A 22,297-nucleotide genomic window follows, 5' to 3' on the forward strand; every position below is an offset into this window, starting at 1 on the left:
GGATATAAAGTACTTGTTAAATAGATTTGCCACACTATGTCCATCGGTTACTAATGTGTCATCTACCCTTAATGCTATTTGCTCCTGCTCCTTTTTGGTTCTACCAGTCTCCTCTTACACTATATCCCATTTTATTTTTATTTTGTTTCCTGACATTGCTATCTTCTTCTCGTAGTGCATTTGTTTAGATGTCTGAATTACTTTTTTTTAATATTTTACAGTATTCCTTGCACTTAGCTAAATCATCAGCATTGGAGCTATTCTTGGTCGCCAGATACATTGTCCTCTTTGTCTTGCAGAAACTCTTATTTCCTTGTGTAATCTATAGTTTTATTATAGACTTCTGTTTAATTTGAGTAACTTTGAGAGGAAAAAAGTTTTCAAAGATGGTACTGACATTGTTCATGAATGTGTTATATTTTTCATTCATGTCATGAGCACTATAAGCATCTTTCCAGTTCATATCTTTGTGCAGTTTTCTAAAAGACTCAATTTTCGGTTGACTGACTACTCTCCTGTACTCAGATTTAGCAGTCTTGATAATCTGCTTAGAATTTACATCGAAAACAAGGATATGCATGTCATGATCTGATAGTTCATTTATTACAGGTTTTATGATATGATTTTGTTTCTTTGATTTGTCTATAAAAATGTTATCAATGGCTGTCCTTGAGGACGTAGTGATCCTAGTTGGAAAGTTTACAGTGTGAGCTAGATTGAAAGACAACATTACTAACTACAGTAAATGTTTACCCGAAGACTGCATTAGAAAATCTGTATTAAAGTCACCAGCAATCAAATTTTCTTTGTTTCTTCCTGTTAAATAACCCAAAAGAGCTTCTAGATGATTTATGAATAGATTATAATTTCCTGCAGGTGCTCGGTAAATAGTTACTATTATGTAGGATCTGTTATGGAACTCTACCCCTGCTGCATATGCTTCTAAATGCTGCTCTAAACAGAATGTATTAATGTCAATGTTCCTGAATTTATGGCAGTTTTCAATAAATGTTGCAACTCCTCCTCCATCCATATCTACTCTGCAGAAGTAGGAAGCTAGCTTAAATCCTAAAATGTCTAACAAATCTATACCAGTGGTCACTTGATGTTCAGAGAGGCAGATTATGTCAATTTGGTTAGATGAATTCATTTCATCAATACAAACGACTAATTCATCAACTTTATTTCTGAGTCCCGGAATCTTCTTAATGAGCAGAATAAACAGGAACTAAACGGAAATTATTATTTAATAGCAAATGTTGTTGATCCCTATTGATATTGATTCTAACCGTATTATTTGCCTTCACACATTAAGAGGCTCAAAAGTATTTCTTTACTTAATAACACACTTGTTAGATTAACCTATGTTTTAAACACGACTATGGCTTAAAGATAAAATACTATAAAAAATGGATTTCCTATAGAATACTTTGAGTTTTTTTCTATCTGGCATGAGGTGTATTAATTGCTTGGAAGATATGGTGTTAATGGCTATAATCTCTTTTCAAATATCTCTTTGCTTTTGCATAGCAACAGTGACCAGAATTCTTCGTTGACCTTGGCCTTTGTTACCAACTCGATAGATCATGATACTACATTTTATATGGGACTGGGTAAATAAGTGTAAATAAAATACCAAGAATGACGAACCACCAGGGGCGGTGAACTACCATTCCTAAAGTTTCTGGTTCAAATCGCGGTCCGACGCTAATGATGTGCAGTTTCCAGAGTTTATGCAACTCACTCCGAATGAATCATGTGTTAGCCCTAGGTGCAACACACCAGACAGTTCCTCATTTTTCTGTCTACGTATTGCAAAAATGGCTGTGCTCTGCAAACAATTGTATGGTGTGTGGGATCCTATTTCATCCCTCGATGTTACGTTCACCTATGCTGCGTGCGAACAGCGGTTGTTGATACCTACCGTACAAGCCTCAGTTTTGATCACTAAGAGAGATCTGTGTGAGAGAAAACAATACGTGTCTTGTCTCGCTTTAGAAGAGCAGGTCTTCTCCTTGTGATGTAAATGTGTCCGACGAGCTCCGTGAGAATTTGTGTGACGCTCTCACGCCGACCAAATAAACCCGTAACTCATTCCACAATCTTCTCTACATAGCCCTCTGATCCAATGTCGTAAGCGTTCCAGTTTGAAGAGTTAGTAGGAGGGAAGTTTTGTAAGGAACTTCTACCGTTGGCGAATTATACTTTTTGGGATCAGGGGTATGAATACTACAAAGCTAATTGCTTCATTCGGTGGATTTATTACATCGCCTGAATTCATATGAAGATAAAGCATATCTCTTTTTTCTTTTAAAGACGTAAACGTAATTACTTTTTATTGATGAATTGTCACGTGCTCTTCAGAGAGAGTATAGAAAATCTACACAGTGCCCCGAAAAAATGAGGTGTGCACTTCTATACATTACCAATCCGAAACCATAGTTGATATGCTGTCGTACTGAGCGCCACAGAATCTCAGTGAAACAAATATTTTCATTGAGTCAGTAACATTTCTTTTTGTGCAACCTACCTTAGGTCGATAGGAATCCACCTTTGTTGACTAATCGTTCACGATCTTCGTGAATAGTACAACGCCAACGACATTTTCTGATAGCAATATTAAGTATCGAAAAACACAACAAATCGAAATTAATTCTTTATTGTCGCCAAATTTTCAGTTGATTACTGAGTATACGTGTACATGTGTCAGCTGAAGTTTTAACTTGTGGTGCCTTTTTTCCTTTGTTCTCAGTTGTCTGGTTTTAAAAGCTTACCTTTTCCATTTGCTAGGCGGATGCGCTGTCTTCTGCGTAGTTTTCAGAAATCATTTTCTTCGTAGTGTATACACCGAGGGCCACATATTGCGAATATTAACCCTAGCAATACCAACGTATTTTTCATAATGTGCATAAAAGGGGGGGGGGGGAGAGGGTCACTTTATGCTCAGCCTAAAAAAAAATTTTAAAAAAGAAACAAATTTCTTTAACTGTTGTTCATTTATATTAACAACACACTTTTTAAGGGCACACTGATGTGTAAGACTGGTCCAGATCCTAGAAGTATCTTTTAGCCTCTGAGCAATATCAACATACTGTCAATAACGTGTACTACCAGTGGGGAGGGTGTTCCTTATGCCCACTCCAAAAAAAATTAAAAAAGCGCAGCTGTCATTAATTGTTGCTGACTTTAACTGAAAACTTCTTATTTTAGGAGATATTCATGTGTAAGTAAAGTCCTGAACGAGAAAATATTGAATATGACGTCCATTGCAGAAAGTGACGCCTGCTACCAAGACTTAAATTTTTTATTTAAGTTTAACTAAAAAATTTAAAATATTTATGGTACCTGGCCGAAGAACCCACTAAAAACAATAAAAAGTTATTGAAAATATTAAAGTATATGGTAACTAGTAAGATTACAATATTTTCTAAAGGTGGGCACTAAGTACCGGGTGATCAATAAGTCAGTATAAATTTAAAAACTGAATAAATCACGGAAATTGTAGATAGAGAGGTACAAACTGACACACATGCTTGGAATGATATGGGGTTTTATTAGAACAAAAAAATACAAAAGTTCAAAAAATGTCCGACAGATGGCACTTCATCTGATCAGAATAACAATAATTAGCATAACAAAGTAAGACAAAGCAAAGATGATATTCTTTACAGGAAATGCTCAATATGTCCACCATCACTCCTCAACAATAGGTGTAGTTGAGAAATAATGTTGTGAACAGCACTGTAAAGCATGTCCGGATTTATGGTAAGGCATTGGCGTCGGATGTTATCTTTCAGCATCCCTAGAGATGTCGGTCGATCACGATACACGTGCGACTTCAGGTAACCCCAAAGCCAATAATCGCACGGACTGAGGTCTGGGGACCTGGGAGGCGAAGCATGATGAAAGTGGCGGCTGAGCACACGATCATCACCAAACGACGCGCGCAAGAGATCTTTCACGCGTCTAGCAATATGGGGTGGAGCGCCATCCTGCATAAACATCGTACGTTCCAGCAGGTGTTTATCAGACAGGCTGGGGATGATGCGATTCTGTAACATATCGGCGTACCTCTCACCCGTCACGGTGGCAGTTACAAAATCAGAATCACGCATTTCCTCGAAGAGAAAAGGCCCGATAACGGTAGATGTGGTAAATCCAACCCATACCGTGACTTTCTCGTCGTGCAATGGTGTTTCCACGACAGTTCTAGGATTTTCGGTAGCCCAAATTCTGCAGTTGTGGGTGTTGACAGACCCTCGGAGGGTGAAATGAGCCTCGTCGAACCACAACAAATTACTCAACCCATCGACATCTTCCGTCATCTTCTGAAACGCCCACACCGCAAATGCCCTCCGCTTCACTAAATTGGCAGGTAACAGTTCATGATGCCGATGGATTTTATACGGATAGCATCGGAGGGTGCGCCTAAGTGCCAACCAAACAGTAGTGTATGGAATGCCGGTGCGACGTGCGACTGCACGAGCGCTGACTTCCCCGTGCATAGACGAACCCGCTACAGTCTCCATTTCTTCCTGAACTGTCTCAGCAGCTTTATGCCTTGTGCCCGGACGGTCACTACCGAGTCTATCGTCTAAACAACCAGTGGCTTCGAACTTCGAAATCATTCTCGCCACAGCTGCATTTGTCAACGGACCTTTACTCGTTCGAATCCCCTTCCTATGGCGATAGGATCGTGACGCTGAACTAGCACATTTCCCATTCTGATAATACAGCTTCACTAAAAGCGCCTTTTCAGGTAACGTCAACATGCTGCGACTGCTGGCGCATCTGATTCTCTCTCTCATTACAGCTCCTTTTATACAGGAGTGTCATGCACAGTCACTGACGTTTTGCTGTCCAGCGCCATCTATCGGACATTTTGTGAACTTTGTTTTTTTTTTTTGTTATAATAAAACCCCATGTCATTCCAAGCATGAACGTCAATTTTTACTTCGCTATCTACATTATTCCGTGGTTTATTAAGTTTTCAAATTTATACTGACTTTTTGATCACCCGGTATCTTTCTGTCCCCTTCCTTGGTATTGCAAGGGTTAATTTAGAAAATAAACTATTAAAGGGCTCAGGAAATAAACACATAGTATGTTTCAATTGTACATGGAGAGTTTTTACTTCACCATTATCGCATTATTATAATCTCTGACGTAAGTTTACAATAAATGACAATAGTTTTAAATATCTCATAATTACATCCCTAGTTCCAGTTTTGTATGCTTCATTTTAAGCAATCAAAATTGTCACGTGGTATACAATCTATGAACGAGTGAAGAAAATACTGGATAAATTATAAAATACTCTAACAGTTCAATTTAGCGTTCATTTACATATAATGCTCACTGCATACTTAACTATTCAAGGTGTATGTTTTTGTAAAGTACAATTTGCAGTAAAGGAATTCATATTCTCGGATTTATTTATACTCAATAATAGAGTTATAGACACAAGTTGAGATAAGCCAAGCTATACAAATGTAACAGAATAGATAGATGTTTGTCAGACCACACGTTCGCAGAAAGGAAAAAGAAGTGTATCGAATATATTACATCCTCAGAAAAGAAAAATAAGCTATAACAAAACAACAGTAAAACTATTGACGGTGAAACTGACACGTTTCGTATGCAGCGTCTTGCTTTTGCTTCTGAAGTAGAAAATTATTACGTGTGCAGATTCTGAGTCACAGTGAAACTAAAGCATTTTTAATACTTCTTTATCTACAAAAGACTTTTTACGTTAATTTCTGAAGTATTAGTACAAACTTTGGCAAACCATACAGTGTTTAGAGCCCAATACTTTCTTTTGCGATTATCCATGCCTCTATTTTGTTGTACGCACGCTGTACAGAGAGTATCAAACCCATTGTGATTTAATTACAAACTAACAGAAATTATCTAAATATTGCGGAAAGATATGCGCCAGTATTTCAAAGACTGGATTTAATGTTACAGCAAGAATCGCTGTTTCCTTAATTTCCAAGCACATAGCAATACCTATAAGCTATATAGCTATTATCTATAATTCTTATTTACACATGCAGTCCAACCACTCATTGCAAGATTTGATCAGTACAATGATTCGTTTCATGATTGATTAGACAAACAGATGATGGAACGTTTCATACACAGACACACGTATCCGACACACGCCCAGTTAACAAGCTCCTCCCCTGAATCGGCATATTCTACCGAAAAAGACAGCTGCAGCTACCAACTGACACAGTATGCCTATTGCACATAGAACTGGGGTTTTCTGCCCATATTTTCTGTTTTACTTCCAACATGTTGTACCAAACATGACTTAAAACCGAATAATGCGTTCGTGATTCTCGATAATCCACAAATTGAACAGAAAATTCTACTCTACACTTAAAAATTAGGTAGTTTGTTAGTACTCTTTCTTTATTGTTATAGATTCAGCATTGACGATATCGTCTTACTGAGCTCAAGGGGTAGTTTTCCTGCACCTTTTGGAAGGTGGAAGGAGACTGTCCGAGCAGTCTCCAATCTTCCGAGTAAAGAACGAAGTTCGTGTGACGAAATCCAACCGGACAAACAGATGTACGATTCGTGTGAGAGAAGTGCCATTTGACAATTCGGAATCGAGCAGCATCCTCGTCACCGTACCAGTGAAATTTTTTAAGATCGGATTTGACTAGTTCATCTGTCTCGTAAAAGACGTCGTTTACACACAGCATTAATGATAATGATGAGCTCTTTTTGTTTCAGAATACCTTTGTACGTAATATTTGCCACGGATGAACTCTGATATCGATGCTTCAGATTTTCTACAAAAGTCGTAAACGAGAAGAAGGAATTTACATTTATGCCCACGGTTTCCTGTCTCGCCTCGAGTTTCATTTGGTGAGCCGATTTAGGGAACCGATGTCAGAATTGTCGGGCTAAACTGAAACAGAATGCTAGATCGCAGTTCCGTACACGGGCCGAGGACGGAGCAATAACTGAGTTCTGTTCTGCTCGACAGACTATTACGTAGCACTGCTTCCGTCAACGCGAAGAACCTGTGTGATTCGGTACGGAAATGGAGTTCTAGGAACTACAGGCGTCAGACTGTTCAGAAAGATACCCGCGTCGGCATCGTCGCAGAGGTTGCGCACTAAAGTCAGACACGCGGAAAAGAAAATCTACTTTCACAGTGCGCGTACGTCACAAAAAGCACGTCCCTCAGGTCGCGATTTCCAACTCGGAATAAGCGAGATAGGAAACTTCAGGTGTTCTCCACTGTGCTGCGCTTCGTACCCACCGCAGGTAACAGCCCGACGGCGAGTTAGCAGTACGAGCTCTTCCGTCGGGGTATCCACAGTGGTCGGTCTCAAACGACTGGCAGAAGTAAGGACGAAAATTGGTCTTCGGACGAGCAGAACGGTGACTGCGAGGAATAGAGACGTGAAAACCTGCAGAAGGTACGAGTTTGTGGAAGTGCGCTACGGAATCTCGAGCTCGTGCCCACCCGAACCGGGGTCCACAGGCGGAATGTCCGGCAGGTGTGGCGGGACAGGAAAGCCGAGCGGCGGCCCAGAGGGAGGTGGCGGTGCGGCGGCGGCGGCGGCGGCGGCGGCGGGGGCGGCGGGGGCCGCGCGATCACGCGAGCGGCAGCCGCGGGGGCGGCGGGGGCGGCGGCGAGAAGGGCCGGTGCAGCGGCGGCGGCGGCGGCGGCGAGTGCGTGCCCAGTGAGATGCTCGAGTCGGACGACGTGGAGGCGGCGGCCGGGCTGTCGGCGCGCGCGGGGGCGGACGAACGGCGGGCCGCTCCGTGGCCGGGGACGTGGCCGCCGCCGTGCGCGTGCGCGTGCGCGTGTGCGTGCGCAGACGACAGCTGCGCCGCCAGCTGCTGCTGCTGCATCCTGCAACACGCCCACACACCACACTAATACCACAACATTTAATACGGGCTAACGCGTTATAACAGACAACAAATCCATACGAACATTTCGCTCGTTTAGCATCTCGCATATTTCGTATACTTTAGGAAATACATTTAACCTGCACACTAAATATTTATTCTTCGGGAACTAGCCCGTCACTCGGCGGCAATCTAGAAATGTAAATATAATTTAACTCGATGCGTTCTTCTGCACTGGCGGACAAAGAAATGACAACACCGAGAAGGAGTTGTGCGACATACACGAAGGATGGTAGGCGTGTTCCTGCAGCTGAAAGATGACGTCCATTCAAATTTCGCGCCAGTCGCATAATAGTGGCGCTAGTTGCGCTATTACGAGAATGCAAATCAGTTTTGCTTTAAATTCGAGCTGTAACGGTCGCGAGCGTTAGTTACCTTTGAAATCGGACGCGGCGAGTTGATGTTTGTCAATAATGACTTTAAGGCGACAAAGACGCCTTTATCGACACTTCACTGAGTTTGAATGTGATCGTGTAATTGGGTACGAGAAGCTGGCTGTTCCTTCTCCGATATTGCTTGGCAGAAATGTAACCACTGTACGGGTTGCTGGCAGCGGTGCTCGCGAGAATGTACGGTGGCGAGAAGACCGGGTCCGGACAGCCACCTGGCATTAGCGAGAAGAAGGACCATTGCGTTCGTTATATCGTCCTCTATCTGCAGCAGCAATCTGAGCAGCAATTGACATCACAGTGACAGTCCAAATTGTCACAAATCTGTTACTTCGAGGAGATAGACGCCCTGTAGAGTTCATTCCACTGACCCAAAACCTACCGCCATTTGCGAATTCAGTGGCGTCAACCGAGATCTTATTGGAGAGCAGAGTGAAGGTCTGTTGTGTTTTCTTACGAAAGTTGGTTCCGTCTCGGTGCCGGTGATGACTGTGTGTTGATTAGAAGGAGACCAACCGTCCTATCTGCGTGATACACGCATTGGATCTACAGCTGCAGTTATGGTCTGGGGTGCGACGTGAGAAGCATTCTCGCCGTCACCCCATGCACACTGACTACAAATCTGTACGTCAAAATGGTGATTCGACCTGTACTGCTGCCATTCGCGAACAACCTTCCAGCCTGTGTTTTCCAACAAAATAACGCTCGCCCACATACCGCTTTTGTAACCCAACATGCTCTACAGTATATCGACATGTTGCCTTGGCCTGTTTGATCACCAGATCTGTCTCCAATCGAGCACATATCGGACACCATACACAACCAGCATTAGCCGTCCCTGTACTGACCGACCACGTGCTACAGGCAGGGGAGACCATCTCATAAACTGACACCCGGCACCTGTACAGCAGGATGTATGTACGTTTGCATGCTTGCATTCAACATTCTGGCTCTTAAACCGGTTCCTAATGTAACAACATTTCACATTTCCAATGGCTTATTGGCTCAAATGGCTCTGAGCACTATGGGACTCAACTTCTGAGGTCATCAGTCCCCTAGAACTTAGAACTACTTAAACCTAACTAACCTAAGGACATCACACACATCCATGCCCGAGGCAGGACTCGAACCTGCGACCGTAGCCGTCGCTGGGATCCAGACAGTAGCGCCTAGAACCGCTCGGCCACCCCGGCCGGCAATGGCTTATTTCGCGCTTACATTAAGCTGTCATCTTACGGTGCTAATCGCTTATATATGTTACCTAGACGAATGTTTTTTCCGGAATTTCGCTACTCAACATCACTTATTTTTGGATGCTGCGATTTTTTCCGTCGCTGTATTTCCAATTTTGTCCTCAGACAGACCCAAGTCCGGAAAGTCCCTTTAGACTGCTTATCAATGACATAAAATTTTGCCGCCCATGGTGACCGTGCGGTTCTAGGCGCTGCAGTCCGGAACCGCGGGCCTGGTACGATCGCAGGTTCGAATCCTGCCTCGGGCATGGATGTGTGTGATGTCCTTAGGTTAGTTAGGTTTAAGTAGTTCTATGTTCTAAGGGACTGATGACCTAAGATGTTAAGTCGCATAGCGCTCAGAGCCATTTGAGCCATATAAAATTTTCTGATGTATGGCACTCCACAGATTTTATATACTTCATAAACTACAATTTTAATCAAGTAAATTCTTTTAAGCTGTGTATAAAATACTAATTTCGTATTTACATTAATTATGTAACGGTCTAGAACATTACGTTGTTCACTACAGTGAATCTCCGTAGCTCTGATAATGTGATGAAAATGACTCGGTGATTGACACTTGGAGAAGTCGTTGATTGGGGGGACAACCACTTGCTCAAACGACATTCAGAACTAAGTTAAATGATACATCGAAGAGGTCTTTCCATAAACGACGGAATTTAAATGCTGAAAATCATACCCGTCACCTGAAAAAAGGACGAGTTACAATTCCCAACGTGACAGATGTTAAGAAGAAAAATTAATATAATATTGTCAATATTTCGTCACTTCTGCAGTCGCGGAATGCTGTCCCTCCCTGGATGACGACCCGAGTGGCTATCGGATGCCAGAATGTACAAGTCTAACATCTAACAATCAAGTATTTCTAATATCGTCCAATCAGCATTATTTTTGGTATTAGTTGTATATTGTTGCTGAGAAGTTCTGTAAGATAGAGTGAAGCTGAAACATTTGGACTATCAGTTGTAGGACCGAAATAAACTAATATTGTTCGGTAAATGCCAGTATATGTAATGGCATTATCCGTATTACAATTTCGTCAAAATGTCTTTTCAGAATAAACGGTACATGCACCTTTCTTTTTGTCACTAACGTAAAAACCGGACACAGAAGATGAATTACCCGAACACAAATTTTCATAATAGTTAATATGCAGCCGTTACGGCCCTGTAGTCACCCAGTATGTATACGTACTCTAGAGATGTTTCGCTGCGCGTTGCTAATTGGCGCTAGCGTCGGTGCACGGACGAAAATGGATCATTTATCGTCTGAAAGAAATTAAACGGGCAGTGATATGTTTTCGAAACGTGAACGGGCCGTGTAAAACAAGATCCTTGATAGCGGCGTGACACTTGTTTCCCGGCCAGTGTGCATTAACACAGGGACGCGTGGTGTGAACGGTGTCGACTTCACATGTGTCACGTGACGTGCTTAACTAAGGGAGAGGAACAGGACAGAATGCAGCGGGAGCAATACAACGACAACGTTAAGTGCTACCGCGCTCACCCCGAGACGATACTCGCTGTCGGGAGAGAGGTTAGCCTGACAGTGGAACGGAGACCTGCGACCAGCTTCCCCGCTGCCTCCGAATGCAAACGCAACGGACGCGACCTTTGTGTCTCTTCTATCACGTAATTCACAGAATACATTAGATTTGTGCTGTTTCCTAAGTATGTATCAGAATGTAATTCGTAGAACACATTCGATGTGTATTTCATTTTCTGAAGGGCAGATCGATTGGATAACGATTAGGAAGCACATTTATAACCTAGACTTCCTCTTCGTTTCTATAGGTCAACGCTATAGAGGGTGTTTGACAATTCCTGTTACAAGTTTCTGTGGGTGGTAGAGAGGACTTAGTAGATAAACTTTTCATGAGGAACCCACTCCCAGATATGTACCGTTTGGATGCAAAAGAAGTTTGAAAGTCGGATCACTTTGCATTCTCCCGCCTCACGGTACGGATACAAACTGAGAATGGAGCCGGTGTCAGTCGCTGTTGTAATTATGGAATCACATAATAGTTTCGTCTGCGTACAAGAACGGCTGCGGAAAACTGGTATAGCAACCAGTAGAGCTGCTGTGGTGGTTCACGATCGCGGCTCATTCTCGACTTTGACGAGAACGCCCTTCGTCACGCACAAGAGAACCTGGCGAGTACTCGAAACATGAGCATGACATGGGTTCCTGTAAGGCACATACGTCACATCTCAATGTCTCTTCTGGGTGAGTACCAAGAAACGGAATATTTGAACGTGAACCGATCTTCAGTTTTATTTTACTTCCAAATAATACAGTTTCGGACATCGGTTCCTTGTGAAAACTTTGTCTGCTTAGTCCTTTCCACAACTCATACAATCCTGTAACAGGTATTATAAATCACCCAGTATATTATTATTTTGCTGATATATGAGGTCCGTATCTGCCATGCGGCTCCCCCCGTCGGAGGTTCGAGTCCTCCCTCGGGCATGGGGGTGCGTGTTGTCTTTAGCGTAAGTTAGTTTAAGTTAGATTAAGTAGTGTGTAAGCTTTGGCACCGATGACCTTAGCAGTTTGGTCCCATAAGACCTTACCACAAATTTCCAAAATTTGCAATGAGATAAAAATTAAGTAATGATGTTGTGGCTTGTAACGTCATTCGTGCGCAAACCGAGGTATAACAGAACACTGAGAATATTTATTTTGCTTGTTTTTCATTTTGGGAAAGTAGTTTGTGGTGACAGACTGATCTGAAGCGCCGCCCGAGGCGTAAGTTAGAGTGGAAAGTGTGTTTCTTTGTGACTTGGCGAAGCCGCTTAAAAGTGGATAAGATGGTTCAAATGGCTATAAGCACTGTGGGACTTAACATCTGAGGTCATCTGTCCCCTAGACTTACAACTGCTTAAACGTAACTAACCTAAGGACATGATACACATCCATGCCCGAGGCAAGATTCCAACCTACGACCGTAGCAGCAGCGTGGTTCCGGAATGAATTGCCTAGAACCGCCACAGCGGCCGGAAAAAAGTGGATAAGAGATCTCAGTTACGGTGATATACTGATCCGTTGCGTATCCGAAGTTGCTGAGCTGAATGATGATGATGATGATGATTATGATTAGTGTTTTAGGGGGCTAAACGCCCTGAAACGTGACAGTTCGGTTGGGAGACGGCGTAGCTAACGAGTGTGATGTTATGAGAACAGCTGTAATTACTTTTATGTTGGGTATATCACGCATACCAGATTCTGGTCAGTGGTTTGTATCCCCTCAGTCGTATCGTGCCGACCGTGCTTCCAGCGGCAGGTTACTCATTGAGGGAGGGGCGGGAAAGTAAAACAGAAGGTTTTTGGATGCAGTGAGCTCGGTGTTGACGTCTCTAATAGCAGCGGCGCGGCTCGCTGGCCGGATTTGTACATCGCTTTGTTACACATGTGCGCTTCTTTTGTTGTCAGTGGAGGGAACGCGATTCTGGGCCCGCGCGGGACGGTCCGTCCCGGGCAAACAGGGGCAGGTAGCGTTCCCACGCGATACTTTTCCAGGCCATTGTTTCGTGCTGATAGGGGCCTGCTCTGCCACTGTGTACACAGGCCGCTCTCCAACCCCGACCACTTCTAGCTCTGGAATCGCCGCACAATGCAGCTTTCTTCCAGTCGGAGACTGCTACGTTACTGAAAATTCGAAGCAAGCCAATAACGATGTATCAGTTACACAGAACGTGATACCTACCAAAGACAGTGGACAGACAAAAAGTACTCTGACGTTAATGCCTGAAAATAATAATTTTACTTCGAGGGTAAGTAACCGATACTCTACTGTCCTAGCCTGCCGCGGTAGCCGAGCGGTTCTAGGCGCTTCAGTCCAGAACTGCGCGACTGCTACGGTCGCAGGTTCGAATCCTGGCTCGGGCATGGATGTGTGTGATGTCCTTAGGTTTAAGTAGTTCTAACGGTAAGTTCTACGGCACTGATGACCTCAGATGTTAGGTCCCATTGTGCTCAGAACCATTTGAACCATTTTAACTGTCCTAAGGAAATACAAGAAATAGTAAGTATTTAGTTTTTTAGGACTACAGACAGACTACATTTATCCGAAAAACTTCAGCCTAAAATTAATAAGCGCCTTAATTCAGCTACATTTATAGTGCACAGCCATGTGTGATTGAAAATTAAAAAAATAGTATTCTCTGCAAATAGCCATTAGTTGATGTCATATGAAATTTCTCTCTGTACACTCAATTTACGGGAATAGTATTTTTAGAATAGAAAATGGTTTTGGAACAATAATTTCTTGTACTAGTTCTAGAAGATGCTGCAGAGACAGAGAGCAGGGTGGCGCAGTGGAGTCATATTGGGGAGGACAGCGTTTCTTCCAGTCACGACCCGTCCTTCAGATTTACGTTTTCCCTGATTTCCCCATATCGCTTCAGGCCACTTCCGGGATTTCTCCTTTGAAAAGGCGCTATGATGATCATTGGTTTGTGGGGTGCTCAACTGCGCGGTCATCAGCGCCCATACAAAGTCCAAATTTTGTCACAGTCCAATCAATTCACTGCACGAGTGACGATCATGACGACATCACAGATACCCAGTCCCCGGGCAGAGAAAATCCCCAACCCGGCCGGAAATCGAACCCGGAACCCAGTGATGCAGAGGCAGGAACGCTAGCTACTAGACGACGAGCTGCGAACTGAAAAGCCCACTCTTATCTCTAATGACCTCGATATCGATGAAAAATTAAATCCTAATCTTAACTTCCTGCAGATAAGCGGACCCGCCAGTATAAAAGGAAGTAAGTATTTTCTCAGTAGTAGAGAGGTAGTGACAGAAGAATGGGTCGATGGACGTGGACTAGTCCTTCGACGGTACCTGAGTAGCAAATCCATTAGGGACACTTCTACGCTTCTAAAATTTTAATTTCTTCTTAATAAACCAGTCTCGAACGTTACAGATGTTTATTTTGTTTTGAAACCAGTTTCGCTCTATAATTCAGATTATGTTCAGGCTGTAGGCACTGCAGTTCAATATTAATACACATTCAGAGGCATTTCTATAAAAACAGATAGTAACACGTTACACGTAATGCAACAGTAATAAATGCTCAGAGGGATTTCTATAAAAAGAGATGGAAACAAGATATCATCTCTTTTTATAAAAATCCCTCTGAATGTACATCACTATTGTGTTGCAGTCCCTACGGCCCTAAGATGGTCCAAATTATAGACCAAAACTGGTTACCAACCAAAGAAACGTCTGTTGCGATCAAGACTGTTTAACTAACATTTTTTAAAGCATTTTACACTGATCCCTGTTCACTCCCCATTGCAAGAACGCTTTATAAAATTGCCCAAACTGGTTATGTGGTGTGAAGCGGAAACACGAAGGGATAACAGCAAATATCATGTACTGACGAACAGGGACAGTCGAGCTTTACAGTGGCTGGCTGTAAAATATCAAATGAAACCAGCGGAAGAAGTCACTCGCGAGTTCCAAAGTGATGCAAGAAGCCCAGGTAGCACAGTGACTGCGTAGGGCGTTAAAGAGAATAGGATTAGAATGCTCGAGCAGCTCCTCATAAGCGTTTCTGTAGTCAGTGCTAAGCGACTTGCGACGTGTAGTGTTGTGTGCAGAGACGCTGTTGGTCAGTGGATGATTGGAAGCGAGTGATTTGGATAAGGGAACGCTAAATGTGCAAGGATACGAACATACTTTACAGTATTACCTACTGCGTACAATAGAGGAACAGTTGTCAACAATGCACCCTGTGATAAAGCAGTATCTATGAGGCAATGGGTAATGGACAATAATATTCCTGAAATGGTCTGGCCTGAACCCTAAGGAATACTTTTGGGAAGAGTTAGAAAGTCAGTTTCGCTTCAGACCTTTTTTGGTTTCGGCTCTTGAGAGCGAATGGGCAGACTTTCCTCCACAGACATGCAAATACATCATTGGAAGTTCAAAGCAGAGTTCACGTCATCAATGAAGGTGAAGAGTGGTCACTCTCCGCACAAATGTCCACTAATGTTTGCGGATACTTTTGATCAGATATCGCACCCTGACAAGAAAAGTGGTATAAGTCGAAAACGGGCATCTTTAATTTATGTCACTGAAAAATGCGTATGAAGTGTCCCGACGTGCACGGAAAATATATTGGAATTTACCGCAGACAATACTAACCTGAAATTTAAAGATAGTATAGAGTGTTTCAACGTAAGTTTTAAAGAATTAATTCCGTAAGACGAGTTTCCCCAAGTATTACATTTTCGAGTTGTGTCATAGTGCTTGCTGGGGTGCTATATGGATGGAGTTCTTCGAAACGTAACTACATTCGAATGTGGCATACAAAAGTTTTTAATCTTTTTTTTTTTCAAGATACTTAAATTTTTTGACTGTGGTACCTTATACTTTCGTGATTTAAACAGCACTGCTGGCATCCAGGTCGAATCTAAGTTTAACATCAAATATGGTATAATATCTATGAGTCTCATAACCTCATCAGAAATGTGCCTCACAGAATCATAAAATTTCCTAAGCACTAACAAATAGGTCGCAAATTAACAGCCCCTGAATTATGAAATTTAATGAAAACAGTCTACCTTTGAAACTGAGATGAAATGATTTTAAACTTCTGCGATTAGTAAAGTTTTCACTATGCACACTAATGCATCATTGCCGATATGTGATGTTTTGCCGTCTACGAAGAAATCTGAAGAAAAATTGGTCACCAAAGCGAATAAATCCTGAATTAATTAAGACGGCAAAGAATGTGCCTTAAATCATCGATGTGGTTCGTATAACTCGTTTTAAGCCACAACATTGTACTAATAATTCAGTTATTCTATAACCGCAAAACACCGCCAGAACTTCATCTGAGGTCCAAGGTGTAAGTTTTTTTTTAAATGTATTACCTTAAGAAGAACTCTAATCCGCGCTTGACAATCGAATCGGTGACTTACTACTCAGATGCGGCGGTCTTGGGCGTCTTGTCACGGTTCGCGCAGCTCCCCCTCCCCCCACCCTCCGGTCCCAGGTTCGAGTCCTCCCTCGGGCCTGGGTGTGTGTGTTGTCCTTAGCGTAAGCTAGTTTAAGTTAGATTAAGTAGTGTGTAAGCCTAGGGACCGGTGGTCCCATAGGAACTTACCACAAATTTCCAATTTTACTAATGAGAATGCAAAGTAACAAAAATTATGATATAATAATGTAAAATTTAGTGATACTACTGGTTGCTACATATTGATATCTTGACCTAATTTCGTGCTGTGTACGCATAGTTGCAAAAAGCTACATGGTAACTGCAAGTAGCAAATATTTCGCTTTCAGTTTAATAACCTCACTGTTACACAAATTCGTGTATTGTAAAAATGTTATAAAGGTGATGAAAATGAGAATTCTGACGTGAAGCGATCATCATCCATGAGTTAAAGAAGGTTACAGCCGAAAAAAATAAAACAAACTTACGTCCGTGTAAATATAGTAGATAGGTGGGGCGTCTTCTACTTTCACGTCTACCTTGTTTTGTTCTAGAGACTGCGGCCCATCGAGAAAGAGGATAATGTTATGGTGATCGCTATCAAGGACGGCGCTGTTGTTGATGGAGGTCAGACAGTGAGACATCTCAGGTAGGTACTCCTACACTCTAAGTTTTATTCTGTATACGACACCTGACACTGTCATGTTGGAAGAACTGCCAGGAGAAACTATGGATTCGCTGAAGTCTGTGTCAGAGACTTAACAGAAAAGTTATGCGTGAGTGAAAAAATATGCACTTTGTCACTACGCAACTGAACAAACACCCATTGTAAAAATTCCGCAATTGACGATGCTATCCTAAATTTATGTCAATATTTGCTGTAAAAATGCGCTCAATGAGGTAATCTGTGGTAATAAGGATTTACGTAAATATTTTGCGAAATTTCTGGTTAACCTTGCACATCAGTGAGTGATATAAGTGGAAGATGAATGCTGTTGCCAACAGGCACTGAGCAGTAATGTGTGCCGAGTGTCTCGAAGACAAGGTAAGATCGTCGCATTCTAGGTTTCTGTGTGCACAGAGGAGAAATTAAGTTGTGATATAATTTTATTAACGTGTAAAATGTTTATCAAGTTCGACGACGAAAGAATTACAGAGGAAGGTTTTTTTTTTTTTTTTTTTTTTTTTTTTAAACGTACTTCGACGTTATGAAAAGCATCTGTCTGTACCAAAAGACAGCGAAACTAGAATGTGACATCCCCCTTGCGCTCGGAACAGCCTTATCCCTGACAAGAAGTAAACTGACTGTGGGTTCAAACAAACAAAAACCATTCTGAGACTACTTAGCAATGATTAGAACACTCGGCCAGTGCCTAAACTCTAGCCCATTTCGTAAAGGTGAAAGACGAGTACTTACTACGTTGAGTTTTTAAGTAAATTTAGAGAATACAGTACAGACCAGCAAATCTCGAGGTTATGAAGACATATGGTATTGACTGGGATTTATAAAACCTCCTCGAAGGAATTTACTGCGGCCGTTAGTGGAGCTTACAACAACCCATAAAACTCTCAATCACAATTTTCAGAAAGGGGACGCAGTTTCCATCACATCGAAAGCTCATCACATGCATCTGCTTCTTCCTAAATTATCGCGAAGTAATGTAAATCAAACAAATATCCTTTACTGTTGCTGTTATAATAATAATAATAACTATTATTATTAAACTTTACAAGGCGTGAAGACTCTTCGCTGCAGAATGAAAAATATTGAACCACTTTTGCTCTGACTTCACAAATATCTTTACTCTGCCTTAATTTTTCCAAATTACCTAGAACGTTATCGAGGTATATTTTACATGGGCGTCCAAGAGTTTGTATGAAAGTGAGAAACTCTTCTGTCACTCTCTAGATGATACTGTTTGGGTGTGCTCTGATGACTCGCCCTGTCTAATGCAATGTTTTTCGCTTTAATTTTTGATACAACATCTGATTCTTTGCACAATTTATACATTTCGTAGTTATCTAATACTCTCGAATCAATGTAAATGCTATCTCTCATGGATCCGAATATTTCCCTCAATATTTCGCGTTCAAACATTCTTAATTTACGTTCTGTTTTTTAAGTCCAGGTTTCAGGTCCGTAGGCTAGAACTAGAACAATTGATGCTTTGTATATGTGAACTTAGATTTCGTAGAAAGTAATTTACTTTCTTAAAACTGTCATATGCCCACAATTAAATACGACGTACTAAAAGTGGAGAAGATTAACACGTCGATCACAGTGATACAGATAAACATTGAATAGTGAATTTTTACTCAAGTTGGAAATTGTAGTACTTTATTCCTTTACGCATTCTTATCGTACAGCAAAATGAAAATTTCGTATTTAGAGTGTTTGACTGTAAAGTTATTAGCAAAAACGGTATTCAGAACTGAAAACAGTTCTACAGCACAAACTGTGGTATAACCATGCAGCTGCAGATCTGATAAACAAATATCTAAATTTGTGGAAGCGGTGATTATTGACACAAATATCTTGTTTCAAATTAGAACGCGAAGCTTCAGAGCACGGTGTAAATGAATTCGTTTCTCTTCGGGCGACTGAACATAGGGAGTGCATTTGGCATCGGTTGTGCGCTGTTGCAGTTCATTTAATCGATTCTGTACACCAGCTAGGAAATTTGCTCGTTAATACAGCAATTTTATTCTTTAACACTTAACATATTAATAAATTAATTACGGTTTAAACACAGCTAGGGATTAGAGAGGAACATATAATTATGGGAGTCGAACTGTGTTTAACGTTCTGTAAACAGAACCGTTACAGCGAGCAGCTTTTATCGTGGAAAAGTAAATAATGCATTGATATGATATTCAGGTTATCTGTTTAGACGCTCGTAGCAAAGTTTGTTTCATACAGATGCGTTAAATTCAGTAATATCAGGAGTTGACAAAAAAGCGTGTCATTAACTTGCGTTTCCAACAGCTAAAGTATTTGTGCAAGGGAAAGAGGGCTAGAGCTTATCTTAATAAAAGTGTTAATTTCTGACTTTCGACTGATTTTGAGGATATGTACCGCACTTTAAATCTTAAGACATTCCTCGTCCGTTCCAAGCACACGCATCAAGTTTAACACGAAACTTTTTATTTTTTATTTAATACATTTTATTTGTTGTTTTAGGTGTATAGAGTCTGTTTCATGTCAATCACCAGTTCACTAGCTTGGTTGTACACTTTTCTTTTGAAATGGGTTCTATTTAACTGTCGGAAATGACAAATTGCAACATTTTATGGATTAATCAACTCATAATTATTTATTAATTGAAGTCATAACTTCTTTAAATGAGTCCTCAATCATTTTTGGCACTTTATTTTCACAAGTCCGTCTTGATCACACAGATTTCTTACACTTTGTTACCGGTTTCGGCATACTTCCATCCTCAGATCTGTTACAAATATAAATATTGTGTAAGCGACAGGATCAATAAGTTAACGGTAAATCTAACAAGTCTTAGCGATACATAAAATATAATATTATAAAATGTTTATAGCCCGTATAGCAGTCATACATACGATTAAAATATTCTGATGGAAATGATCGTCATGTTAAACATATGAGTACATGGTGCGTGCTGGTAATACTCAGGTACTTAACACAAGAGACTAATGCCAGCAGAGAGCACTTTCAGCTAGAGCGCATATTAAACCAGTGTCGCCAATGTGATGATCAAACTGCGGCATGCTCAGTCTTTAGTTACATTTCTTTAAGTGTAAGAAATCTGCGTGATCAAGACCTCAGAATGACTCAGAAGCCTTAAACTCGTTTCTGTCTCACGTTAAAAGAATGAGCCTTTTAAAAGTGATTAAATACCGTCAATACGTTTTATGGCAGTTTATCGATTATAAAAAAAATAAATAGCAAATATTTATGTCCGTTAGTATCTTAAGCAATAAATTCAACTTAGAAAGAGATAAGACGTTGGTGTTCACCACTACACAAAAAATTGCAAATATAACAATAATTCCTTACAAGTCAAAGACCGCCTAAAGAGCAGGCTAAGTTGAAGAAATAAGTGAGAGTTCTTACACTGTTGTGTTGCTTCATGCCATAATTATTTTATGATTTTCACTTCCCAATCTAGTTATGTAGCCTTTCAAGACATAAAACCTTCACAAATTTGAATAATTTTCAGAAATTTTAAGTTCAATAATAATTTTGCAGGACCTCGCAGATCCTTCCTATGATGTGGCATGGTGTGGTTGTCTCAGGCAAACAAATGTGTCGCTATCGCCTTGATAAACGTTTTCCGCAACTCGTTCAAGACGATGTGTAGCTCAACCTACATATATCAACCAATATACAGAAATACCTAACCCTGTATATGCGACTGAACAATGGAGCAAAAATTCTCAAAATGTGAAGACCTGAGAATTAGTTCGGTGTTGTCAATAGCTTATGGACATCGAGGAGTCATAGTATCTTTTCGAATATTTCAGGTATTAATCACAACTGTTTTCCAATTTGCAGGCGCTTACGACTAAGAAAAAATTAAATTGTATTTCCTTCATTCTTGTACAGAGGAAAGGTCTCCTGCCGAATTATTTTTCTCAGTATATAATGTATTTGAACATTGATAAATAGTTCGCCGCCCTCATCAGCGTAATAGAAGCGTTTTTCCTATTCTGGAAACCTTTTTCATATTTTTCATTGGGAATTAATAAAAATTCCTCTTCTGTACTTCTTATAGTGATAGGTTCTCTTAATTCATCTAGGAACATAATCTACTTGCTCTGAAGCAAGCTTCACGTCGGTGATATCCAGCAACGTCACACCATATTCCAGGGACACAGATTGCTATTTCCAGTCTCTGCCTCAAAGACTCTTATACGTACTTCGCGAAGTGAACGACAGTTTTCGCTTTCGACAGAGACAACAGCGATTAAATAGTACAAAATTATGAAATCTTCTGCTAAAATTAGGTGCCCGCGAATCTCTGCCGACTAAGTTTTCGTCGAACACTGAAAAAGCAATACCCTTTATCACCACAGACTCGGACAGCGGAACTGTTAAGCGAGGAATAAACAGTATCCGAAACTTTATTACCTATAATTACAATAAGAAAAATAATGTTCGAGCTATAGAATGACGCAGTGGCGGGCGGTTCTGAAGATCGTGTTTCGCGCACGCTTCCCACGTAATTCGTTCGGCAACCCGAGCCGAGGTTTCGTTCGCGCTGGCCGGTGCCATTGATGATGGAGCCTGTGTGTCCAGTCCGGCCGTGGTCATCACAAAACGGTGAAACTCTTAAGGACACTCAACCTCATGTTGAAACAGAAGATGCGTGCCGCGATCAGATTACACGTCTGCAGGTATACTGATGACTTGCTTAGCTGGCAGCCAAACTACCTGCCGAGACAAAGAACCGAAACGGGAGATGGGCCAGCGCGACCCACAAAAAATACCGGCGAAATACTAAACACTTGTTAAAATGACAACACGGTATAGGTTAACATCTCTTCGTCTCGCAATTTCCTCGGTCCAGAAAGCAAATTTAGTATTTCCGTGCATCTTTCGCACGGACTCGCTACGCTATTAACGACGGGCTACTACGAATCACGGACAAATAAAATCCCGCAAAAAGTCGTTCCATTACACAATTTCAACCTAAAACACAGATTTCTTGACATCCGTAATACGTTAACATCATCTGGGTAAAGATATAGCGTGCAGCGTTGTTACTTTAAAGTGGAGTGATAATATGATTTTC

The 22,297-nt window shown here is 41.3% G+C and overlaps 1 protein-coding gene across 1 annotated transcript in view; it reads right to left on the reverse strand.

Moving 5' to 3' along the window:
• Window positions 1-22,297, reverse strand: part of LOC126298339 (homeobox protein SIX3-like) — a gene marked incomplete at its 5' end in the record, with an annotated part of 322,307 nt that overhangs the window by 158,521 nt on the left and 141,489 nt on the right. Inside the window, one exon of the mRNA XM_049989635.1 lies at window positions 7,656-7,879. Coding sequence (XP_049845592.1) covers window positions 7,656-7,879 — 224 coding nt within the window. The remainder of the gene's footprint in view (window positions 1-7,655; window positions 7,880-22,297) is intronic.

Source organism: Schistocerca gregaria, chromosome X, assembly GCF_023897955.1.
Source record: "Schistocerca gregaria isolate iqSchGreg1 chromosome X, iqSchGreg1.2, whole genome shotgun sequence".
Lineage (NCBI taxonomy): Eukaryota > Metazoa > Arthropoda > Insecta > Orthoptera > Acrididae > Schistocerca > Schistocerca gregaria.